Source organism: Alosa alosa, chromosome 4 (genome assembly GCF_017589495.1).
Source record: "Alosa alosa isolate M-15738 ecotype Scorff River chromosome 4, AALO_Geno_1.1, whole genome shotgun sequence".
NCBI classification, from domain to species: Eukaryota; Metazoa; Chordata; class Actinopteri; order Clupeiformes; family Clupeidae; genus Alosa; species Alosa alosa.
In genome coordinates, this window is record NC_063192.1 from 6252752 (window position 1) to 6270682 (window position 17931).

Genomic DNA, 17931 nt, shown 5'->3' on the forward strand with positions numbered 1-17931 from the left:
AACAGAAATTGCTTATACCAGTACAGGCATATTAACCGTTATCAATTTACAGTCCTACTTACTCAGGCATGGTATTCACATTCTGTTACTCATACACCCATGCACCCATAGCAAGCTATGTTTTGATTCACACACTGATGTTGTTTGTGCCAAGCCCATCAGCGCATGTACTTTTATCGCAAACTGAGGAATTTTAACATTGACCCCACTTTTATGAGAATGTTTTATTCCTGTTTTATTGAGTCTGTTTTAAGTTGGTTCTCTGTCCATAAAAAACAAAAATCGACTGGAGAGTATCGTCAGGACATGTAGCAAGATTGCAGGCATCAACTTCCCCACTCTCCCTTACGCCTACTCTAACAGAGTGGCAAAGAAGGCCCAATCTATTGCAGCTGACCCTAGCCATCCCCTGTCCTGCCAGTTTAGTACTCCCCTCAGGTCCAATAGACTCAGAAACTCTTTTATCTCTAAATTTCCATTTTAAACAGTCTGCCAAAACTGTTTTAAATAAATTTATTTTTATTATTGTGTTTTAGATACTGTGGGTATTTCTTTTATGTTTTTATGTATTGTTGTGCGTCTTGTCCTTATGTCTGTCTGCTGGCTGTGCAAATAATTGCCCCTTGGGGACAATACAATTACCTTGACCATGAGTAGTACACACATAGATGGACAGCAGGACGAATGAGATTTTGCTGACAAAAATGTAATGAGTTATCAAGGACTGCACTTGTTACACACAATCATGTGTGTGTGTTTTTTTTATTTATTTAATGCAATCTATTATACATTTATATTACTCTAATGTTAAAGCAGAGTCAATCCTCACGGATGGCAATGGATTTGTCAGCTATCATACACTGTTTCATGAGACATGATGGATTAATTTCTGGATTTAAGTGTTTGGATCTTTTATCAAAAACAGTCAGCTGTCTTTTGTTTGATTTTTCTTTTGTTGAAAGCATTCACTCATGAAAGATCTGTCTTCATGGATGAACACATTCAGCTTGTTGGCACTCAAGAGTAGTGCATGACAAGCACTCTCCATCAACATTGTTAAGTACAGATCCCTGGCAATGTTTTTGTTAAGATTGTTATCCTAATTATAAAGTGCAAGGCTATATGTACAAAGTCCAGGTAAAACATAAATTCCTATCCAAAAATGAAAGTCAAATATTAGTCAAATAACAGTCACTTATTGTAAATGCAATGGTTATTAAACATGAATACACAGTTTAATAAAAGATTATATACACTTTTAGAAGTCAACAATCATCATTCAACTCAACAGTGACTTTCTTTGTGCGCAGAAAATAAATTTGGTCACTATTTGCAAAGCAGTCCGACAGACAAGCCATACTTACAACAATACAGTTTACACATATTGCACTCTAAGCATGTGGTTCAAACAGTGTTTACCAAGTGACAAAATATCAATCCTTCACATGCTCATATAAGGCTGCACAGTGTCCTGAGTTTGATTAAACTAAATTTGTATAAAACCAGTTCAGGTTTCTAATGTATTATGTGAGAGAAAGGAATAGTTCCTTCATCATGCCAACCTTGAATTGCTTTGTGACACAAGAACACAATTCTATGCACTAATAAGCTGAATCAGCAGTTTCTATGGTAACCCTATTCCTGCCAACAGATGTACGCATACTATTTGTAATTAACAGCTTTTATATTCCCATAAGCCCTTTTCCCACATGTCCACCAATGTGCAGTTTAATGAAAAGGGCTTTTAGTGTTTTCCTCTGTTCTTGTACACCATAATGTCACAGCCCAGGTGAATGAGTGGTTCTGAGATGAGCACCCTCAGAGAAAGCCGTCCTCAACATAGGAGAAGCCATTGAAAGCATTGGAACTGCTGGTGGCAAAACTAGAGGCAAGATCTGGAGTACGGCCCACCGAATTGGGTACCATCTCCCGGGTAAACTCTGGGTCGATGTTCTGAATGTCAGCTGGACCTTTCTGTGGAAGCAGAACCGAAGTAATGTTTTTTTTTTTCTTCAGATAATTCAGTGGAGGTCTAGAATTGATGCTGCTATTTATATATTTCTTATTGTCATCATTGATTGATCTAGAGTATAATGCATAAAAGCATGTTGCGCACATTGAATGACCATTGTGTATGAAAATGTTTCTATATAAATCCATTTGAACCTAAACTTGATCAGTCACTTTAGTTCATTATTATTACATCTCCAATGGAACCGTCGTGCATATGGTCACATTCTTGTCACTGTACAAGAAACAATTAATCAACCTGTTCTAAAAAACATCAGATTGTACTCCCCAGTGGGTTAAGAGGAAACACATCAAGAGTACACTGTTTACATTGTGCCACACCTACCACACTTGGCTTGTATGGAGGAGTGATTCTTTTGTGATAGAGGTCATCCCAGTTGATGGGGGAGAAAAAAATGTGGTTTCTTATCTCCACCTGAAAATCAATTAATCAAATTGTGACATGCACAATAATGCATATAATATGCTGGTTTTGGTAAATGACAAACAAAAAAAGCACAATCACTCACAAAATCAGAAGAAGCCCCTAAGCGTTGATGCTGGTCTTTCTGTAGAAGTCCCAAAAGGAGGTGGCAGACAGCATCAGACTTCCCTGGTGGCAGACGTAGAGGCTTGTGCAGAATACCATCGTACATCTCCGCCACATCCCGGCTGTAGAAAGGAGGCTGTGATGGATGTGTGAAAATGATATCACAATCAAAAAGCTAATATTGTGTCAAGCCAAGTTACTGTACACTGTTACCCACACAGTCAATGTCTCTAGCCCTGTTACACTGGTATCCACATGCATAGAGCCAATATTTAAAGAGCTGACAAAGTGAAACTCAGCTTCCATGGAATACTAGCCCTGAAAAACATCCACATTCACCATAACTAGGTCGCCTTGGAGCAAATTGTTGATCAAATTGTATATTTTGTAATGTCTAACTATACTCACCAGGCTGTACAACATTTCATAAAGCACAGATCCTAGGCACCACCAGTCCACTGTGCGGTCATAAGGCTCCTTCCTCAGCATCTCAGGGGCAAGGTACTGTGGAAAGTGGGCGGTACGGAAATATAAGGAGACAAATACAAGACCTACTGTATCTCTATGGATACCACTCAATGCTCAAGTCAGCACAGGTCACACGTTCACATTCACGTTCACAAGCTGAATCTTATTGAGCTGTCATGGATCGAAGGAACATTGAACAAACGAAGACCTTCATGGTCCATTGTGGAGAGTTCTCTTAAAAGTTAATGGTGTCATTAAATGTCGCAAAAGTAGAAAGAGAAAAATCCTCCTCCCAGACATGTCTGAATCCTCACCTCTGGGGTACCACAAAATGTAGTTGTAGTGGCCTCTGGTTCAAGTCCCTCTTTACACAAGCCAAAGTCAGTTAGAACTACGTGGCCCTGGAACAAACCACAATCGTAAACAGTGAATACAGATACTGCAGTTTTCCTCAAAATGCCCCAAATATCAATTGAGATGTCCTTACCTGAGCATCTAACAAAATGTTTTCTGGTTTTAGATCCCTTTTTGAAGAAAATAAGTTTATTTTAATATTTTAATATAAACTATAAACATACCATATATGAATGACAAAAAGCCATCATCAGTCTTGGTGATTACCAACCTGTATACAATATTGAGAGAATGCAGGTAACCAATGGCGCTCGCTAACTCTGCAGCGTAAAAGCGAGCTCGTGGCTCCGAGAAACACCGCTCTCTTTGCAGGTGGAAGAAAAGCTGAAAAATGGAAAGAAACATGCAGTTTCCATCATTACAAGTACTGACAAGGCATCAACCTGTCATTCAAGTATTTAAAAATAAACTGTAAAATAACGAGATGGTTCAAATGCTCTTATAAATGCCCAGAATGACTGTCTCTGAAGACCTATAATTTTGCTAACTTGACTTGATATGGTACCCAATCATCTACATTAATTCACACATCTAATGACCCTGCCCTGAGTCCTGGCCCTTGGCAGTACCTCTCCTCCGTTGACATAGTCAAGGACAAAGTAAAGCTTCTCTGGTGTCTGGAAGGAGTAGTGCAGCCCAACCAGGAAGGGGTGCTTCAGGCTCTTCAGCAACACATTCCTCTCGGCCATAATATTCTTTTGCTGCAAGGGACAAAAGCAGCATTGAAGCAGTGGACAAGGCGCAGAATGTGGAGACCGGCCAGTCACCAGCCACGAGACAAGGAGCCAACCAACACAATGCTACTGTTTGGTAGGTACCAGAGAGAAACGCGAATGGAAATCTGACTAAGACTTTTCAGACCAGTAAATGTCCACAGAAACGAAGCCACAGCTTCCCTGACCATCCGTCCTTTGTTGACATAATAGTGCGCAAAACATTGAAATGGTAGTATGATCTAATCTGATATCCTCAAATCAAATAATCAAATCTGCAGTGTAATCAAATCAGCAAGCATAATCAAATCTCCTTATGATTTTCTTGCTTACAAATTGGGTGCCAACATTCATGAAAAAAAATAATAAAAAAAGAATGAATCAGATCAATATGCTCTGGATAAAATGCTGACAGTGTTGTTTTACTCAAGCATATTCAGCCTGCGTTTAGGGGCATGGCAGACAGCTGTATGGAGCAGAAGCTGTAAAAGAGGATTGTCTCAGTTCAAAGAGCAACAGAGCAACATAAGATTAGATTAGATTGTATCTCCAAAGCAGACGGAAGTGAAGAGTGCATTAATAAACTGGCAACATGGCTTTGTATGCATATGCTTATTTGTATGTAAATGAATAACAAGTGACAGTGATTTAGTTCAGTTCACACCTCTTTTTTCTTCAGAATAATTCTCTTCTGCAAAACCTTCACTGCATAAAACTTTCCATCTGATTTCAGTTTGGCAAGCAGGACCTGAAATTGATTTGACAATAAAGTGCATGAGAAACTTAACGAGATCTGTCCAAGGTATTCATTCAAGCCTTTTTTAGTAATTTCTATGAAACCTCAACAAACTTCCATTTAAGGTTAATCATTTCTGAAAGCCGTGTGCAGCCCTTTGAATAGGAAAGGCTGTGCAGACTCCATTACCTTTCCGAATGTCCCTTTTCCAATAACAGTAAGGAAATCAAAGTCCGTAGGCTTAGCACTGAAAGTACAAAGAGATGGGGCTTTTGGCAAAATGCCATTTTAATGTAACAATGACAAGATAATACAAATTAATTCACTAGATGCCTTTTCAAGTATGGTTTAATATTTCACATATCAGAAGTAGGCCTACATCTCTCATTACATTATGGAGGTTCTATATACTTGATTAAGGTGTTACAAATTCTAACAATTACTCACTGGGGATTGGCTGAAACCCCTAGATTAACATCGCTTGGCGATGGTGGTGGCGATGGTGGTGCAAGCTGAGGAACAAATTTAAGATAATTTTGGCAAAACATTCAGGTAACAGTAACTCCACATATTTGATGCTTGGATACTTGTTGGTGTACAGTTGGGGAAAAAAACTTACTTGATTACAATGTGCCATGATTTTGGTCCATTCCAGTTGTGCAGACAAGACTTAGGCTACATAGGACCTATAATGAAACATGACACGTAAGGATCTTTTACCGATAGAAATCTGCTGTGAGGTTAAGATTATCCTTAAACTGGATATTCTGGTTTGTAACGTAAAACGTATGAAAGACGACATTTCGGCAACTCGAGAGTTCATGTCAGTGAACATACTTAGTAAACATTGTGTTGATGTGAATTGATCAAATCTGCAAGTAGTCATGATTGTCATTTTGTTCTTCAAGAGTGACAGTCAGGCGGTCCGCCGGCTCCATACAGTCTATTTCATCTGCCTCAGTTTTTATTCTTTGTGATTTAGAAAGAAAAATAGACAGAAACCACAACATTAAAGGTTTCACCAAACATCATATTTAAGTCATGTCAACATTCTGGTGTTTACACCAGAATACGACACGTCTAAAAGCCAAAGACGGTGCACTGATATCTGCCGAAGCATTGCGCTTCAAATACACTTTCCCATTTGATACCACAATGCCATTTTCCAATTTGATACAAAATAATACGACCTCTTTAAGCTATTAATGTCCTGATGACTGGCTTTAATGCAACCTGTTGTTATACCCTGACAGTATAAACTGTCCAAAGTCCCTTTAAAGGAAAAAAAATACAGTTCCATAAGACGTAGCACGGAGCGGCACGCAATTGGAATTACGCACGGCTATTTTGCGCGGTGGCTATGAAAATCGAAAAATTGAATGAAATAACTTACCGTTGCAGTTTACGACTCACTCAGAAAGGTAAAAGTCAGTCAGCCTTGGCTACTCTACAGCTGGAAGAAGAACTTCGCACTCACATTGCAGAGCGGCTGTCTACACTGCATCATTACATTTCACTGTGTGGTGAAGGTCACGTCACACAGCACGAAACCTGTCCCGTCCACCACAACAACAGAGTCAATCATTAGCAAGACCTGAAACTTCTCGACCTCAGCCTAGCCCAGCTTATGGACGAAGGTGGAGGCGTGAAAGTGTATGCGGCGCACGACTGTCTTTCGGCTCTGTCGCAAAGTAACTGCCTGCTTATATCATCGTAACTTCATCTTTGGAAACAGCTGCTACCTTCCAAATATTCAAACTCGTCTACAGCACGAAGCAGTTTTAGACTTCTAGCAATGGCGTTCTATTCCGACTTGGTTATCTGAGACCACCATAGGAGGGAGGGCTGCTGATATGACACTTTTAGTCTTTCGTTGATAATAAGCCTGGGTCTACTGCACAAATAAGCAAACAAGCTATGCATAATTGCTACCAGTTTTAATATTTTGTTCAGCAACCCAATAATGAATTCGGAAAAAAATAATATCCATTCAAAGATGGCATGCACAACAAATTGACATTTAACATTTATTGATTTCTTGAAATGAATGAATTGAATGACATTTTAAACCAAGAATATAGCATCGGGACAAAATATCTCCAGCAGAGAGAGAATTTGGTCCTATTAACAAATGTACAACATCAAAAGTTGGCTTTGCTCACAAACCAAAGAATATTTCCAAATACCAAACAGTTTATTTGACCTAATATGCCTAAGTGCTTTCCAACCATTATCGAAAACCAGACATCGATAAAACAGTTTGAAATATGGCAGACATACTAATAACAGCTAGATTTATTAAAACCAACCTCGCAGGACTTGGAATTTGCTTCAGTTGCCTCGGGATGCGTATATGTTCCACCCAGTGGATGAAAATGTAAAGTGCATCACTAAATATATTCACGCTGCTGTACAGACACATCTTAAAGTCGGTTGTTTCCCTCTCCTCTTAACGTGAAATTGCATTATTAACATTTCACATTATTGAATCAGTACATAAAGTTGGCAGCATAATGTTGTTTTTTTTTGTTTGTTTCACAGCAGAGCCCCTTGAAAACATATGACATAAAATGATTCTCTCTCTGAGGGGACTTGAGGGAAATACCAAATGCTTTATGGGAAATGACTTGAGAATGAATTGGCACATCATGAAAAGTTATCACATTGACCAGAATGCCAAGAACAATCACTTGAGTCCTTCGTCAGTACTCTTGAACATTAAAATGGCGTTGTAGATCTTCAGGGCAGGGCCCAGTTTGATGCTCATGATCTTGACAATGTCGGTCTGATTCAGTAGTAGAAACGCTTCTCCGTCAATACACTAGAAGAAAATAAGTTAACTCTTAATCAGGGTGATATGACAAGAACAATGTCAAAAGAAATCAATAATACAAGACATCCTCTCACCTCATCTTTGAACAGACGAGCTTGCTCCTCACACCCTGTTAGATTATGTACAAAGCCGAAAACCTGAAAAAAGTTTTATAAACACACAAAATATATTTAAATTGATGTTATATAAAACATAATTTGAAAATTCTCTATGTTTTAGAATGGCTCCAGTACCTAAACAAATTGACAATGGAAATTATCATGCCAAGGTGAAACAACTCAAACGACATTAAACTACATTGGTTACAGAACCAGGTAAACTGTTGTTCATCCTCAATCCTGTATAGTTTCTTGATACAATGATAATGCTCTCACTCCAAAGCTACATGATGGTGCGGAGATCTGCAGAGGCTCCAAATATAATGTTGGTTCTTGACCAGGGTCTTGACCGCCTTTCCCAAAACCATAGTTCCTAACTAAGTTAGCAACTTCGTTGGTGCAATGCAATTTCTCCTTGCCAACCAACAAAGCTGCTAACAGGTTAGCAACTATGGTTTTGGGGAACCCAGTATCTCACCTCCTCCACGCTCCAGCTGGCCACCTGACTGGCATGGATGCCGGCCACTCCGGGCAGCAGCTTGCAGTGCTGCTCCCAGCAGAGGGACAGAGTGCGGTCCTGGTGCGCCGACAAGGCCGACATGAAGAGGGAGGGGTACACACCCTCAGTCGTCACAGCTGCTGCAACGCACACAAACACACACACACACACACACACACACACACACACACACACACACACACACACACACACACAGACAAAACAAACACATAAATAAATAATTTCACCAAGGAGTCATCAGATGGTTCAGCATGAATTTCTAAATAAATAAAATTGAGCACAAGACTTAAAAAACAAAAATACTTTGCTCACTCTGATAGTTCCTCTGCTGGTTCTTTCTATACTTCGGGGGACGTCCAATCCTGATAACACATACACACAAAGAAAAAGGATGTGGTCACAACTTATCAACACAGCCAGGCAAAACAAAAATAGGTCCTCTCTCAGCTCTGAGCAAGTCAAAGTTTGTGACAGTTGAGTGTCTTACATGGCGTGCACAGCACAGTGTCTGCCTAAAAAACAGTGGTGTCACTGTCACCTGCCATGGTAGCGTGATTTTCTGGACCGCTGACCGAAGACCAGAATGTTCCGCTTAGACCCCTCGGTGTCGGACAGCTCGGTTTTGAGTCGGCCCTGATTCCTTTCAGCAAGCGGACACCCGGACAGGCAGTGGTGTGCTGTGAACCGACCAGTCACGTGACCAGAGCCATCACACCCAGGCGTAGGACACTTCCTGTAGGTAAGAGTCGACAATGTTGTATATTCCACATAACACCTACAGTTAAGCCCAAAATGTCCATGCTAAATTTGTATTTATAGTGTATTCTATTTGACCAGTAAGTTTAGGGTTACACTTCTTACACTACTTGACAGTGTCGACATAAGAGTGACATGACACTGTCATGAACGGGTCATAAATAAGTCATACATGTTTATGACATAACGCTTCTGTTATTAAGTGTCATTCGGTTTTTGTCATAAACAAATTAGGGTTAGGATTAGGATTAGGGTTAAAGGTTAGGATTAGGGTTAGGGTTAGGGTTTATATGTCATGACAGTGTCATGTGTTCATGACATTGTCATGTCACTCTTATGTCGATACTGTCAAGTAAAGTGTTACCAAGTTTTTGTCTGTCTGGAAGGGACCTAAGCACTAGGCAACAGAAGATACATTGTGCCAGAGATAGAAATGACAAGAAATCATATCAATACCAAATTTATCAAGCGTATGAATAATTATGAGCTTAATTACCACACTGTACTCAACTGACGGCCATACTTGCGTGCTTGAAACGTTGCGTGAGTGTGGTGTGTGCATGCGGGGAGTGCTCCAGGGTGGTGCTACGGCGCTAACCTGTGGTGGAAGCTGTACTTGGAGGTGTTTCGCGAGTGGCTGATGGCTTTGTAGGGCAGCGGGGAGAAGTTCGACTGCCCTACAGGCGGCACTTCTCTAGCACCTAACAGCATAGACATGTTTAGAAACACAGGAGGAAAAAGAAGAAAACGCAAGACCACCCAGATAGCAAAATCAGATAGCGGACCGCTGGTGGTATGCCGCTGGTGGCGACCGCCAGCTATGCCCCCAATGGAGTGACAGTGGTCAGCCAGCCTCTTGCTATCTGGGCACATACAGCAAACTGAAGTGGATACTATAATTTTTTAACCTGACTTTCGCCAGATGAATTTCATTCCGTCTAGCTCCACTTATCCATCTGAGCTCGATCCATTGGAGTGGTGTTTCAGAAGGCTGGGCCTTATCAAAAATCCTTGCATATGATTGGATAAGCCACTTGTCTGTCATATATTGACGTGCTACTTCAACCACTCCCATCGAAGCCAACCCGTGACGCTGAGAACAGTCTCACAGTCGCTTCTACGCTACGTCACATCTATGAAATTCCCGCTTTGCGTCCTGATTGGCTCTACCATAAAATCTGGTGCCAAGATCACTCTCAACGGAAGCGATCCCAGATGGATGTGAGTGGAGCTAGGCAGAACGAAATTCATCTGGCGAGAGTCAGGTTACGGTAATTGTTTTTAGCATTGTCATCAAAAAGTCACACACAGCATACAGCATATCCTTCTGTGAAAACCACTTAAATTTAACATTGACAATGGTTCATGAAAAACTATAGTAGTAAAATAACTGCAAAATATTGCAATATAAAGATGAGTTATAATGTTCATAATACTAAACTACACTACTACGCTATAATAATAGTATAAAATGATGAATGATGAAAATGATGATAGAGGCCCAAAGAGAGAGGTAATGGCGTGGGCGATGCTGTTACCAGGTTGTTGGCTGCTGGACTGGCATGGTGGTGCCTTTAAGGGATGCCCTGTGCCTTCACACCAGCCTGCCGGATGGATGTCAGGGTTGTCCGAGTCGACCCACTCATCATACACATGACTCCAGCCATCAAAGTGAATCTGAACATGCCAGTATCAGGAGGTTATACATTATTTTATTAAAAAATAATAACTAAAAAAGAGAACGTTACATTTTTGCATCAATGCAAGGTGCTCATACTATCCAGTTTTTTTTATACAGATCTGACTGTAACATAAAGCATCTGTAGTGTCCATGTTTACCTTGAGTGACAAAGAAATTAGACAAATGTACAGACTTAAAATTACTGAAATAATGTCTGCTTTATCCATTAGAAAAATATAGGTGAAAAATCCCTGCCTCAATTTCCTAGCAATGCTTATACTACAAATCAGACTAAAACGATTCTAATAATAACTAAAAGCACGGTTTGTGGAGGACGGACCTTTATTCTGTGAGTCTCCACCTCCTGTACCGTGGCGACTCTGATGAGGGCGGGGCTTCGTTTGTCCACTGCCTCCAACTTCATCTGGGCCTGGAAGCCATGAGCGGCTCGCTGGACACAAACAGAGGGGACACCAAACTTAAAGGAACATGTCCACTTTTTGAAAACACCGGAATAGGGGGAACATATATCTAGCCTATAGTTACGAGGAAGCTATAGGCTAACTGGTGTAATCCACGTCCAGTCAATTAGGCTAATGGTGTCAAACTGGGAAAATGCACGCATAGAGAAGATAGGTAGAAGATAGAAGAAGGTATGTATTCTATCTTACTCTGGGGTAGACGGCAGATAAGCTTTCCATAAAACTTTCAAAAAAGTTGCCGTGTTCGTTTAAGAATACAACAGAATCTCCATGCGCCGCATGGTACAGGGACAGAGACACCACACCACATTTATAACAACACTTAAGATTACAACAGACACAACTTTTACTTAGTTTAAGACACAAACAGAATGTGCATTTAAATTCATATAACAGCTCTGTTTTTCAAAGCAACTGACTTTTTTTTCGGTTGGCAGCTTAGCAGCAGTGACTTGTATGTCTTTTTGTGCAAACATATATTTGCATACCCAGTTCTCTGGGTATCAAACCTGTGACACTTTGTGTTGGTAATACATTGCATTTCCAGTTGAACTACAGAAACACAGTTCAATGGTATAGCTTGAAAGAGAAATTACAGTCAAGGAGCCAGATATTCTTCAGAAAGTTAAAGTCTACAACATTCTAAACACACCAGTGTGATGGTACCTGGCTGACAGGTTAGAGATGAAAGGGTGAGGTTGAGTACAGACCACTTTGAAGTTCTCCGCAGGAACAGCAGTGGAGCCTGTCTCCTCAAGGTACCGTTCCCAAGCGAACCTGCCGGGGTCGGGGTAGTCTTAAAGAACACACGCAAAGTCAGACTGAGTTAAAACTGCCACTGATGAATAAAAACACTTATCATTCTATACAGGGACTAGCGGACTCTCACCTTGTGGTGGAGTAAGGGACAGACCTCTTTCTTGGCACCAGCCTATTGGATGGATGTATGGGCTTGTGGCATCACACCTGAGGGGGAATAAAGATTTGTCCAATTACATTTGTGCTTTGCCAGACAAAAATGGCTAATAAAAGAAATTCAAAATGTTTAGTATAGTCTATTAAAGGCACCCTGAACAATATTGGCTCTCGGGGTTGAGAAGCACAATAATAAACAAACTAAATATGCGTCTTTTGCAACAAAGTATGTTATAGGTTATTTATGGATATAATATAGAATCTCCAAATTGATGTAGCATAGCAGCTCTTTTGCGCTGTGATTTTGGAAAGGTTATGTTAAAGTCAAAAAACTGTTGAGGGTGCCTTTAAACTGACCAGTAGTCATAGGTGTCGTCCCAGTTGTCAAAATGAACAAGGAAGCGATCGTCCACCACATCAGTCACCGTGGCGACACAGATGAGAGAGGGGTTCATGCGGTCCACAGCCTCCAGCTTCATACCAACCTCGAAACCACACTCCATATCCGTCTGATGAAAAATAAATAAAGAATAAATATTTAATATGCAGTATATTGAGTCATAACAGTACATTTATACACATACGGTATGATGATCTGCACTCCATATCGGTCTAACATTAAAATAATAAGGAAAATACAAAACGATTCATTTGAGCCCAAGTGAGAAAAAAACATAAAAAACACACTCCATAGTCATCCAAAGTATAACTAAGCACTGTAACACTAATCATTTGCGCCATAATCATTGTTGGCTTGGTTTCCTAGTTTAGTCTTCAAAGGGTGGAGCTGACAGTTTTCCTTATCAAAGGTACAAATGCCTTAAGACCAACAACATTTTTCATAATTCTGTAGACATGAGTGAAAGACAGTTTTCCAGTATTCCTAGTCATACTGTGTACGCTGTTCCAATGCATGAGTTTATACTTTTAAACATCATGCTAAAATGTATATTACTATACATTTAACAATAGAGAAAGCAAGCTGAAGCTTTACTACAAATGTGTAGATAGAACCTAAATTACTGTTAAGTTGTTAGAATGTGGTGTTTCTTTCCATTCAATTAGTTCTTCAGCACATCCATTATCCAAAATAATCAATGTCAAAATCAGTAAAATCATGTTTGAAAAAGGGCAAGATAGAAGAGAAGCTAGAGCTTTTTTATTGGATTCCAGGTGTTCCATGGACAAACTCCTTTAAAGACAATAGCTCACATGCTGTGTGAACTAGGCCATTTTATATTTAAAAGACTTACCCGACCAGCACTTGCAAAGAGCTCTTTGGGGGCGGCTTGTGCTTTTGTGAGCCTCAAATAGCTGGACCATGAAAACTCTTCCTCCTTGCACCCTGCAATGTCAACAAAGATTAATGTGGATCAATACTGCATACTGAGGTGCCATATTAAAATGCAAAAAAGGGAGTATGAGGGGTATACCAGTGCATTATATTATTCTATGAATAATCCTCTATATGTTGATGAGTTAAATGAAGCTATTAGAGAATATTTGTTATGGTCGATGAAATAACCTCTCACCTTTGGGTGTGTAAAGTTTGTGACCTGTGCTTTCACACCAGCCTGCCGGATGAATATCTGGACAGTTGGCGTTGACCCAGAAGTCATGGCAGTCTGAGTACCCATCAAAATGGAGCCGTAATCTATAGCCACACACCTGCACAGCAAAACCCAACACTGTAATATAACAAAACATATTCAAAAGCAGGATGCTAAACAACAACATGCTAATCTTTTTTTGGCATACATGCATAACTTTTTTTGACTGTTACTATCTACCTCGGCCACTGTCAGAACAAAATACATGGATGGATGCTGAGGGTCAATTCCCTCCAACTTCATGCCCTGGCGGAAGTTGTTCTTGCACTGTGGAACCCTTTGAGACTAAAATATAAACAAAAACACATAATGAGGAGGTTCAGTTCAAAGTGTCATCAAAATCATGAAAGACTTCAGGCATCTTCAAATTCAGTTGCCAACTGAGCAACAACATCCAAATGTACACTGTGATTTGCCCATCTTCCTTGCCCACTCATGTTTAAGTAAGACCATTTTGACATAAGTTAAATTGAGACAATGCTATAAAGCCACATTGCAGACAACTAGAGCATACCCATTTTTAATATATTTTATAATTATTTATCTGTTTTTTTTTTTTTTTTTTTTTTTTTAATGATGGCTTGCCATACCTCTTGAAAGAGTTGGGCTGGAGCTGCCACTGTCTTCTGTTCGTCCAGATACTGACCCCAAGACCAGGACTCAAGCTTTCCGTCGGCTTGACCACCAATACATAAACACATTTAGTTATTATTAATCATTTTATCAGCTTAAAGAAAATCAATGTCCCTGTTATTTTGTAAATGCATATATAAAATGCCATAACACTCAATACAATGTTTTAAGTGTAGAGTCAATGAACATTTTGTCCAACGTGAGTGACCTGTACAGGACCATGTAAATATCACAATGTGACTTTTAAATGCCAACCTGATCTGTTCTGTCGGCTCTCCGTCTTTGAATCTTCGCTTTTCTCCTCCTGTGAATATAACAAAGAACCTTTTAAAACAAGCCATCAGAGACACAGGTTTGATTTTGTATCTGTACATCCATGCGAAACTCTTCCATTTTAAAAGAACTGTACTGAACATTTTCACTTACACATTACTACATTTGGAATTGCCTTACTGCCTTACCAAAGGTTATCATATTATTTGGATGTGATCCCAAGTTTCACCACATTTCAACAATAATTACCCAAATGCTGGGTACTGGTAAAAGCTGGTTGTCTCAAGGCTAGTGTAGGGACAATTTGCCAACAGTCACCTCCTGACGACTTACATCATTAAACTTCTGAGCAGTGATTAACAAGAAACTCAACCATCTTCCAATACTTAAGAAAAATTACTTCAAAGTCCTTGAAATTCAATTCGAGTGCCTTCCAAAACTGGGCAGCAGAGGTGTGGAGAATGATTAAGGCTAGCATGAGAATCCTAGAGAAATGTGCATGGCAAGTATAGTCATGAGAATCCTAGAGAAACAAGAGCTAGTGTGCACATCCAACCAAAGTGGGGCCCAGGTGTCCACAATACAGAAACAAAAGAGAAACGACCACAAGTTGGAGTTTGTGCTCCCCCCCAAAAAAACTTCATACACAGGTCTTTTTTTGGGACGTTAGGACAAACTCTTGTGTGTGGATATTCCTCTTTGTGCCAGTACCATGAATGTCCTACCATAGTGTCCATTTCCGACTCTTCTTCTGACGGACTCAGGTAATCCCTTCTTTTCCTCTTCTTCATTGGCTTTAGCAGCTCTGGGTCAAGGGTCATCACTCGACCCCCAGGAATCTTCTCTCCACTTGTCTGTCTGACGGACAAACAAACAAACAACAACAAAAACATCAATAAATCAACACTTCTCCTGAACATGTCAAACAGCAATAAAAGAACAAGAGCACTGAAAACCCTGAATCATGAATCATGAACCATCAACAGTCCGTCTGAGCCTTTTATAAACAGCGTATAAGAGGAGCATCACAAAACATCTTTCACGAAATTGATGAACATGAAAAACAGCAGAGGGCTAATTACTTATCAGGCAGTGGCTCTCGGCGTAACTCTTCAGGGTAGGTCCTTTTGGGTGCTGGGGGATCATTGGTTTTGCACTGGACAGAACCTTCCTTGGGCTCTGGGCTTGTTTTCACTGGCCGCTCTACTTTGACAGGTGCTCCACCAACTCCACCAACAACATTTAGGGCAGTGCAATCTGCTGTCGATTGACATGCATGGATTTAAAAGCCAAATACAAAATGTTAAAAAACGACAGAGAAGTGAAATGCACACATACAGTATATCACTGATGTACACAATCTCAATGCAGACAGCATGAGGACTGTCAGTACTAAAATAGTGTGAAGTCAAAGATTACCAGTTTTTTCAGCTTGCCTGTTATCTGCATCGGTCACTTTTGCAGATAGCCCCTCAACAACTGGATTAGCACAACCAATTTTTCCTTGACTTATCACCTCCAACGTTCCGGTGTCACTCACACAAAACTGCAAAGGGTTTAAACCATATCACATGCCATTTTCATACCCTATACAATATTCAAACTGTGATTCATTCCCTGTGAGGATTTAACAATAAATCAATCAATGAACTATCTTAAGCTAGTAACTGAACAACATACAAGCAAACACAGATGAAGAGGACCTCTTGGCACTGAAAAAACAGACATGAGAGTGGGCTTGATTACCTTGAGATTGCTGCCTGGAAGAATGGCCATCCCCTCTTTCCATTCGAGGACATGCACAATACTACAAGTTCCACCCACTTGAGGTGACAGTGCTGTGGTCCCTGGGTCTGCAGTCGCATTTGCTTTGGTGACCTCAACAGCATTTTGAGGTGTGTCCACCTTCCCTGTTGGGTGACCAGAGACGAGGTTAGAATTCTATCCTTTCATTTGAAAATCCAAGTCTGTCAAACCATTTACACTTTACACAGAACACACTTACCTGACAGAATGAGTGCTGTGCTACTGTGTGGCTGCACTTTTTGTGGCAGGATGTCACTGGAAGAACGGACATTGCTGGTGTCTGTGGCAACATCTGCATCTTTGGGCAGGACTTCCAGGTCCACTTTGGCACTCATAACAAAGGTTCACTTGTGCCACTCTTGAGATAAAAACAAAATCAAGGGGTTTCAGCAACTGTCTATTTTACAAACGTTTCCCATTCAAAATGAAGATGAATACTAGGTTTAGCCTACATCACTTGTGTAGCCAAACTGAGGATACACAATAAGAGACATAGATTATGATGGCATCTTTTCCTGTGAGTAAACCCCTGAGATTTATATTGATGTCACAAGGTTCATTCTCGTGACAACCCCATATTCTGTTAATTTTGTCCCTATATCAAGTTAAATGAATGTCTCTTCAATTTGTCAAACGTTAACAAAACATTAAGCCTACGACCTAATTTGAATTTGATGGAAGCCAATAATCTATGATGACGCTGGGCTCCATTAGACTACAACACTTGTGATAGCCTACTACACCTTTTCCACTACAGGCTTCTTGTCATCGCACGGAGCAAGTGAGGTTGGGGGAGCAGAGTAAAAATCTGAAAAATTGCTGCAAAATGGCGGGGTGGCTTAATCTTAGAAGCACTTTGAATCGAACACATAATAGCTTGAAATCCAACACTGGCTACCTTGTAACGCTTCCTGACTTGATTTTGAATGAATGGACATCGCTGACCTGCGTGCTAAATAATTTGCCTAGTCAACACAACCATATATCAGGGTTTAGTGCATTCTAAAATAAGAAACTGCATGTGACACATTATTGGAAAAATTATATTTTTAGAGAAAATTGTCGAAGAGGCTAATTACACCCTCTTTTCGTTTAGTGTTAAATTGGATACAATTAACATAAAGCGATTAGCTGCAGATCTTACCCTACAGTCGAGCTGTCTTGTAGTGTTGCACCTTTTGCATTAAAATGTGCATGGCAAATACTAAATGTTGCTAGTAGTATGATAGTGATCAATTTTCCCTTACCAGTGGTTCGTCCTGCGGTTCAGAAATTTGCAGTGCGCATGCGCCGTACGCTTGTTCTATCCAACAGTCAAATAGACATACACCGGATTCTTAATTCTCGGACACTTCATGCCTAACCGGGCGCAAATAGACCTTTGTGTAAAAAGACGCATGACCTTAAGAAAATGTGCACACGCAAAACAGTTT

The 17931-nt window shown here is 40.2% G+C and overlaps 2 protein-coding genes across 8 annotated transcripts; both read right to left on the reverse strand.

Moving 5' to 3' along the window:
• Positions 1–1213: 1213 nt before the first annotated feature.
• On the reverse strand, positions 1214–6664 carry sgk2a (serum/glucocorticoid regulated kinase 2a). Of its 2 annotated transcripts, XM_048242069.1 has the most exons (14): positions 6285–6664; positions 5729–5860; positions 5511–5577; positions 5339–5403; positions 5081–5138; positions 4820–4903; positions 4012–4143; positions 3654–3766; positions 3516–3552; positions 3343–3429; positions 2969–3064; positions 2541–2696; positions 2357–2446; positions 1214–1974 (listed from the first exon to the last, which is right to left on the reverse strand). In XM_048242069.1, the coding sequence occupies exons 3-14, from the start codon at positions 5526–5528 to the stop codon at positions 1819–1821; spliced, it is 1092 nt and encodes a 363-aa protein (XP_048098026.1). In that variant the 5' UTR covers positions 5529–5577; positions 5729–5860; positions 6285–6664; the 3' UTR covers positions 1214–1818. The 2 variants fall into 2 exon arrangements, with proteins under 2 accessions (XP_048098026.1, XP_048098025.1); XM_048242068.1 differs by lacking the exon at positions 5729–5860.
• Positions 6665–6811: 147 nt separating this feature from the next.
• On the reverse strand, positions 6812–17777 carry l3mbtl1 (L3MBTL histone methyl-lysine binding protein 1). Of its 6 annotated transcripts, none has more exons than XM_048242156.1 (22): positions 17746–17777; positions 16698–16856; positions 16439–16602; positions 16112–16238; positions 15775–15952; positions 15418–15550; positions 14675–14723; positions 14377–14462; positions 13967–14071; positions 13709–13844; positions 13430–13521; positions 12534–12685; positions 12151–12227; positions 11972–12057; positions 11120–11230; positions 10637–10775; positions 9697–9799; positions 8881–9075; positions 8646–8704; positions 8301–8461; positions 7799–7861; positions 6812–7712 (listed from the first exon to the last, which is right to left on the reverse strand). In XM_048242156.1, exons 2-22 carry the CDS (start codon positions 16831–16833, stop codon positions 7578–7580), a joined length of 2487 nt encoding a protein of 828 aa, XP_048098113.1. In that variant the 5' UTR covers positions 16834–16856; positions 17746–17777; the 3' UTR covers positions 6812–7577. The 6 variants fall into 6 exon arrangements, with proteins under 6 accessions (XP_048098113.1, XP_048098116.1, XP_048098115.1 ...); XM_048242159.1 differs by having other exon boundaries at positions 12175–12227; positions 17643–17761; XM_048242158.1 differs by having other exon boundaries at positions 8301–8458; positions 8655–8704; positions 17643–17761.
• Between the last annotated feature and the right edge of the window lie 154 nt (positions 17778–17931).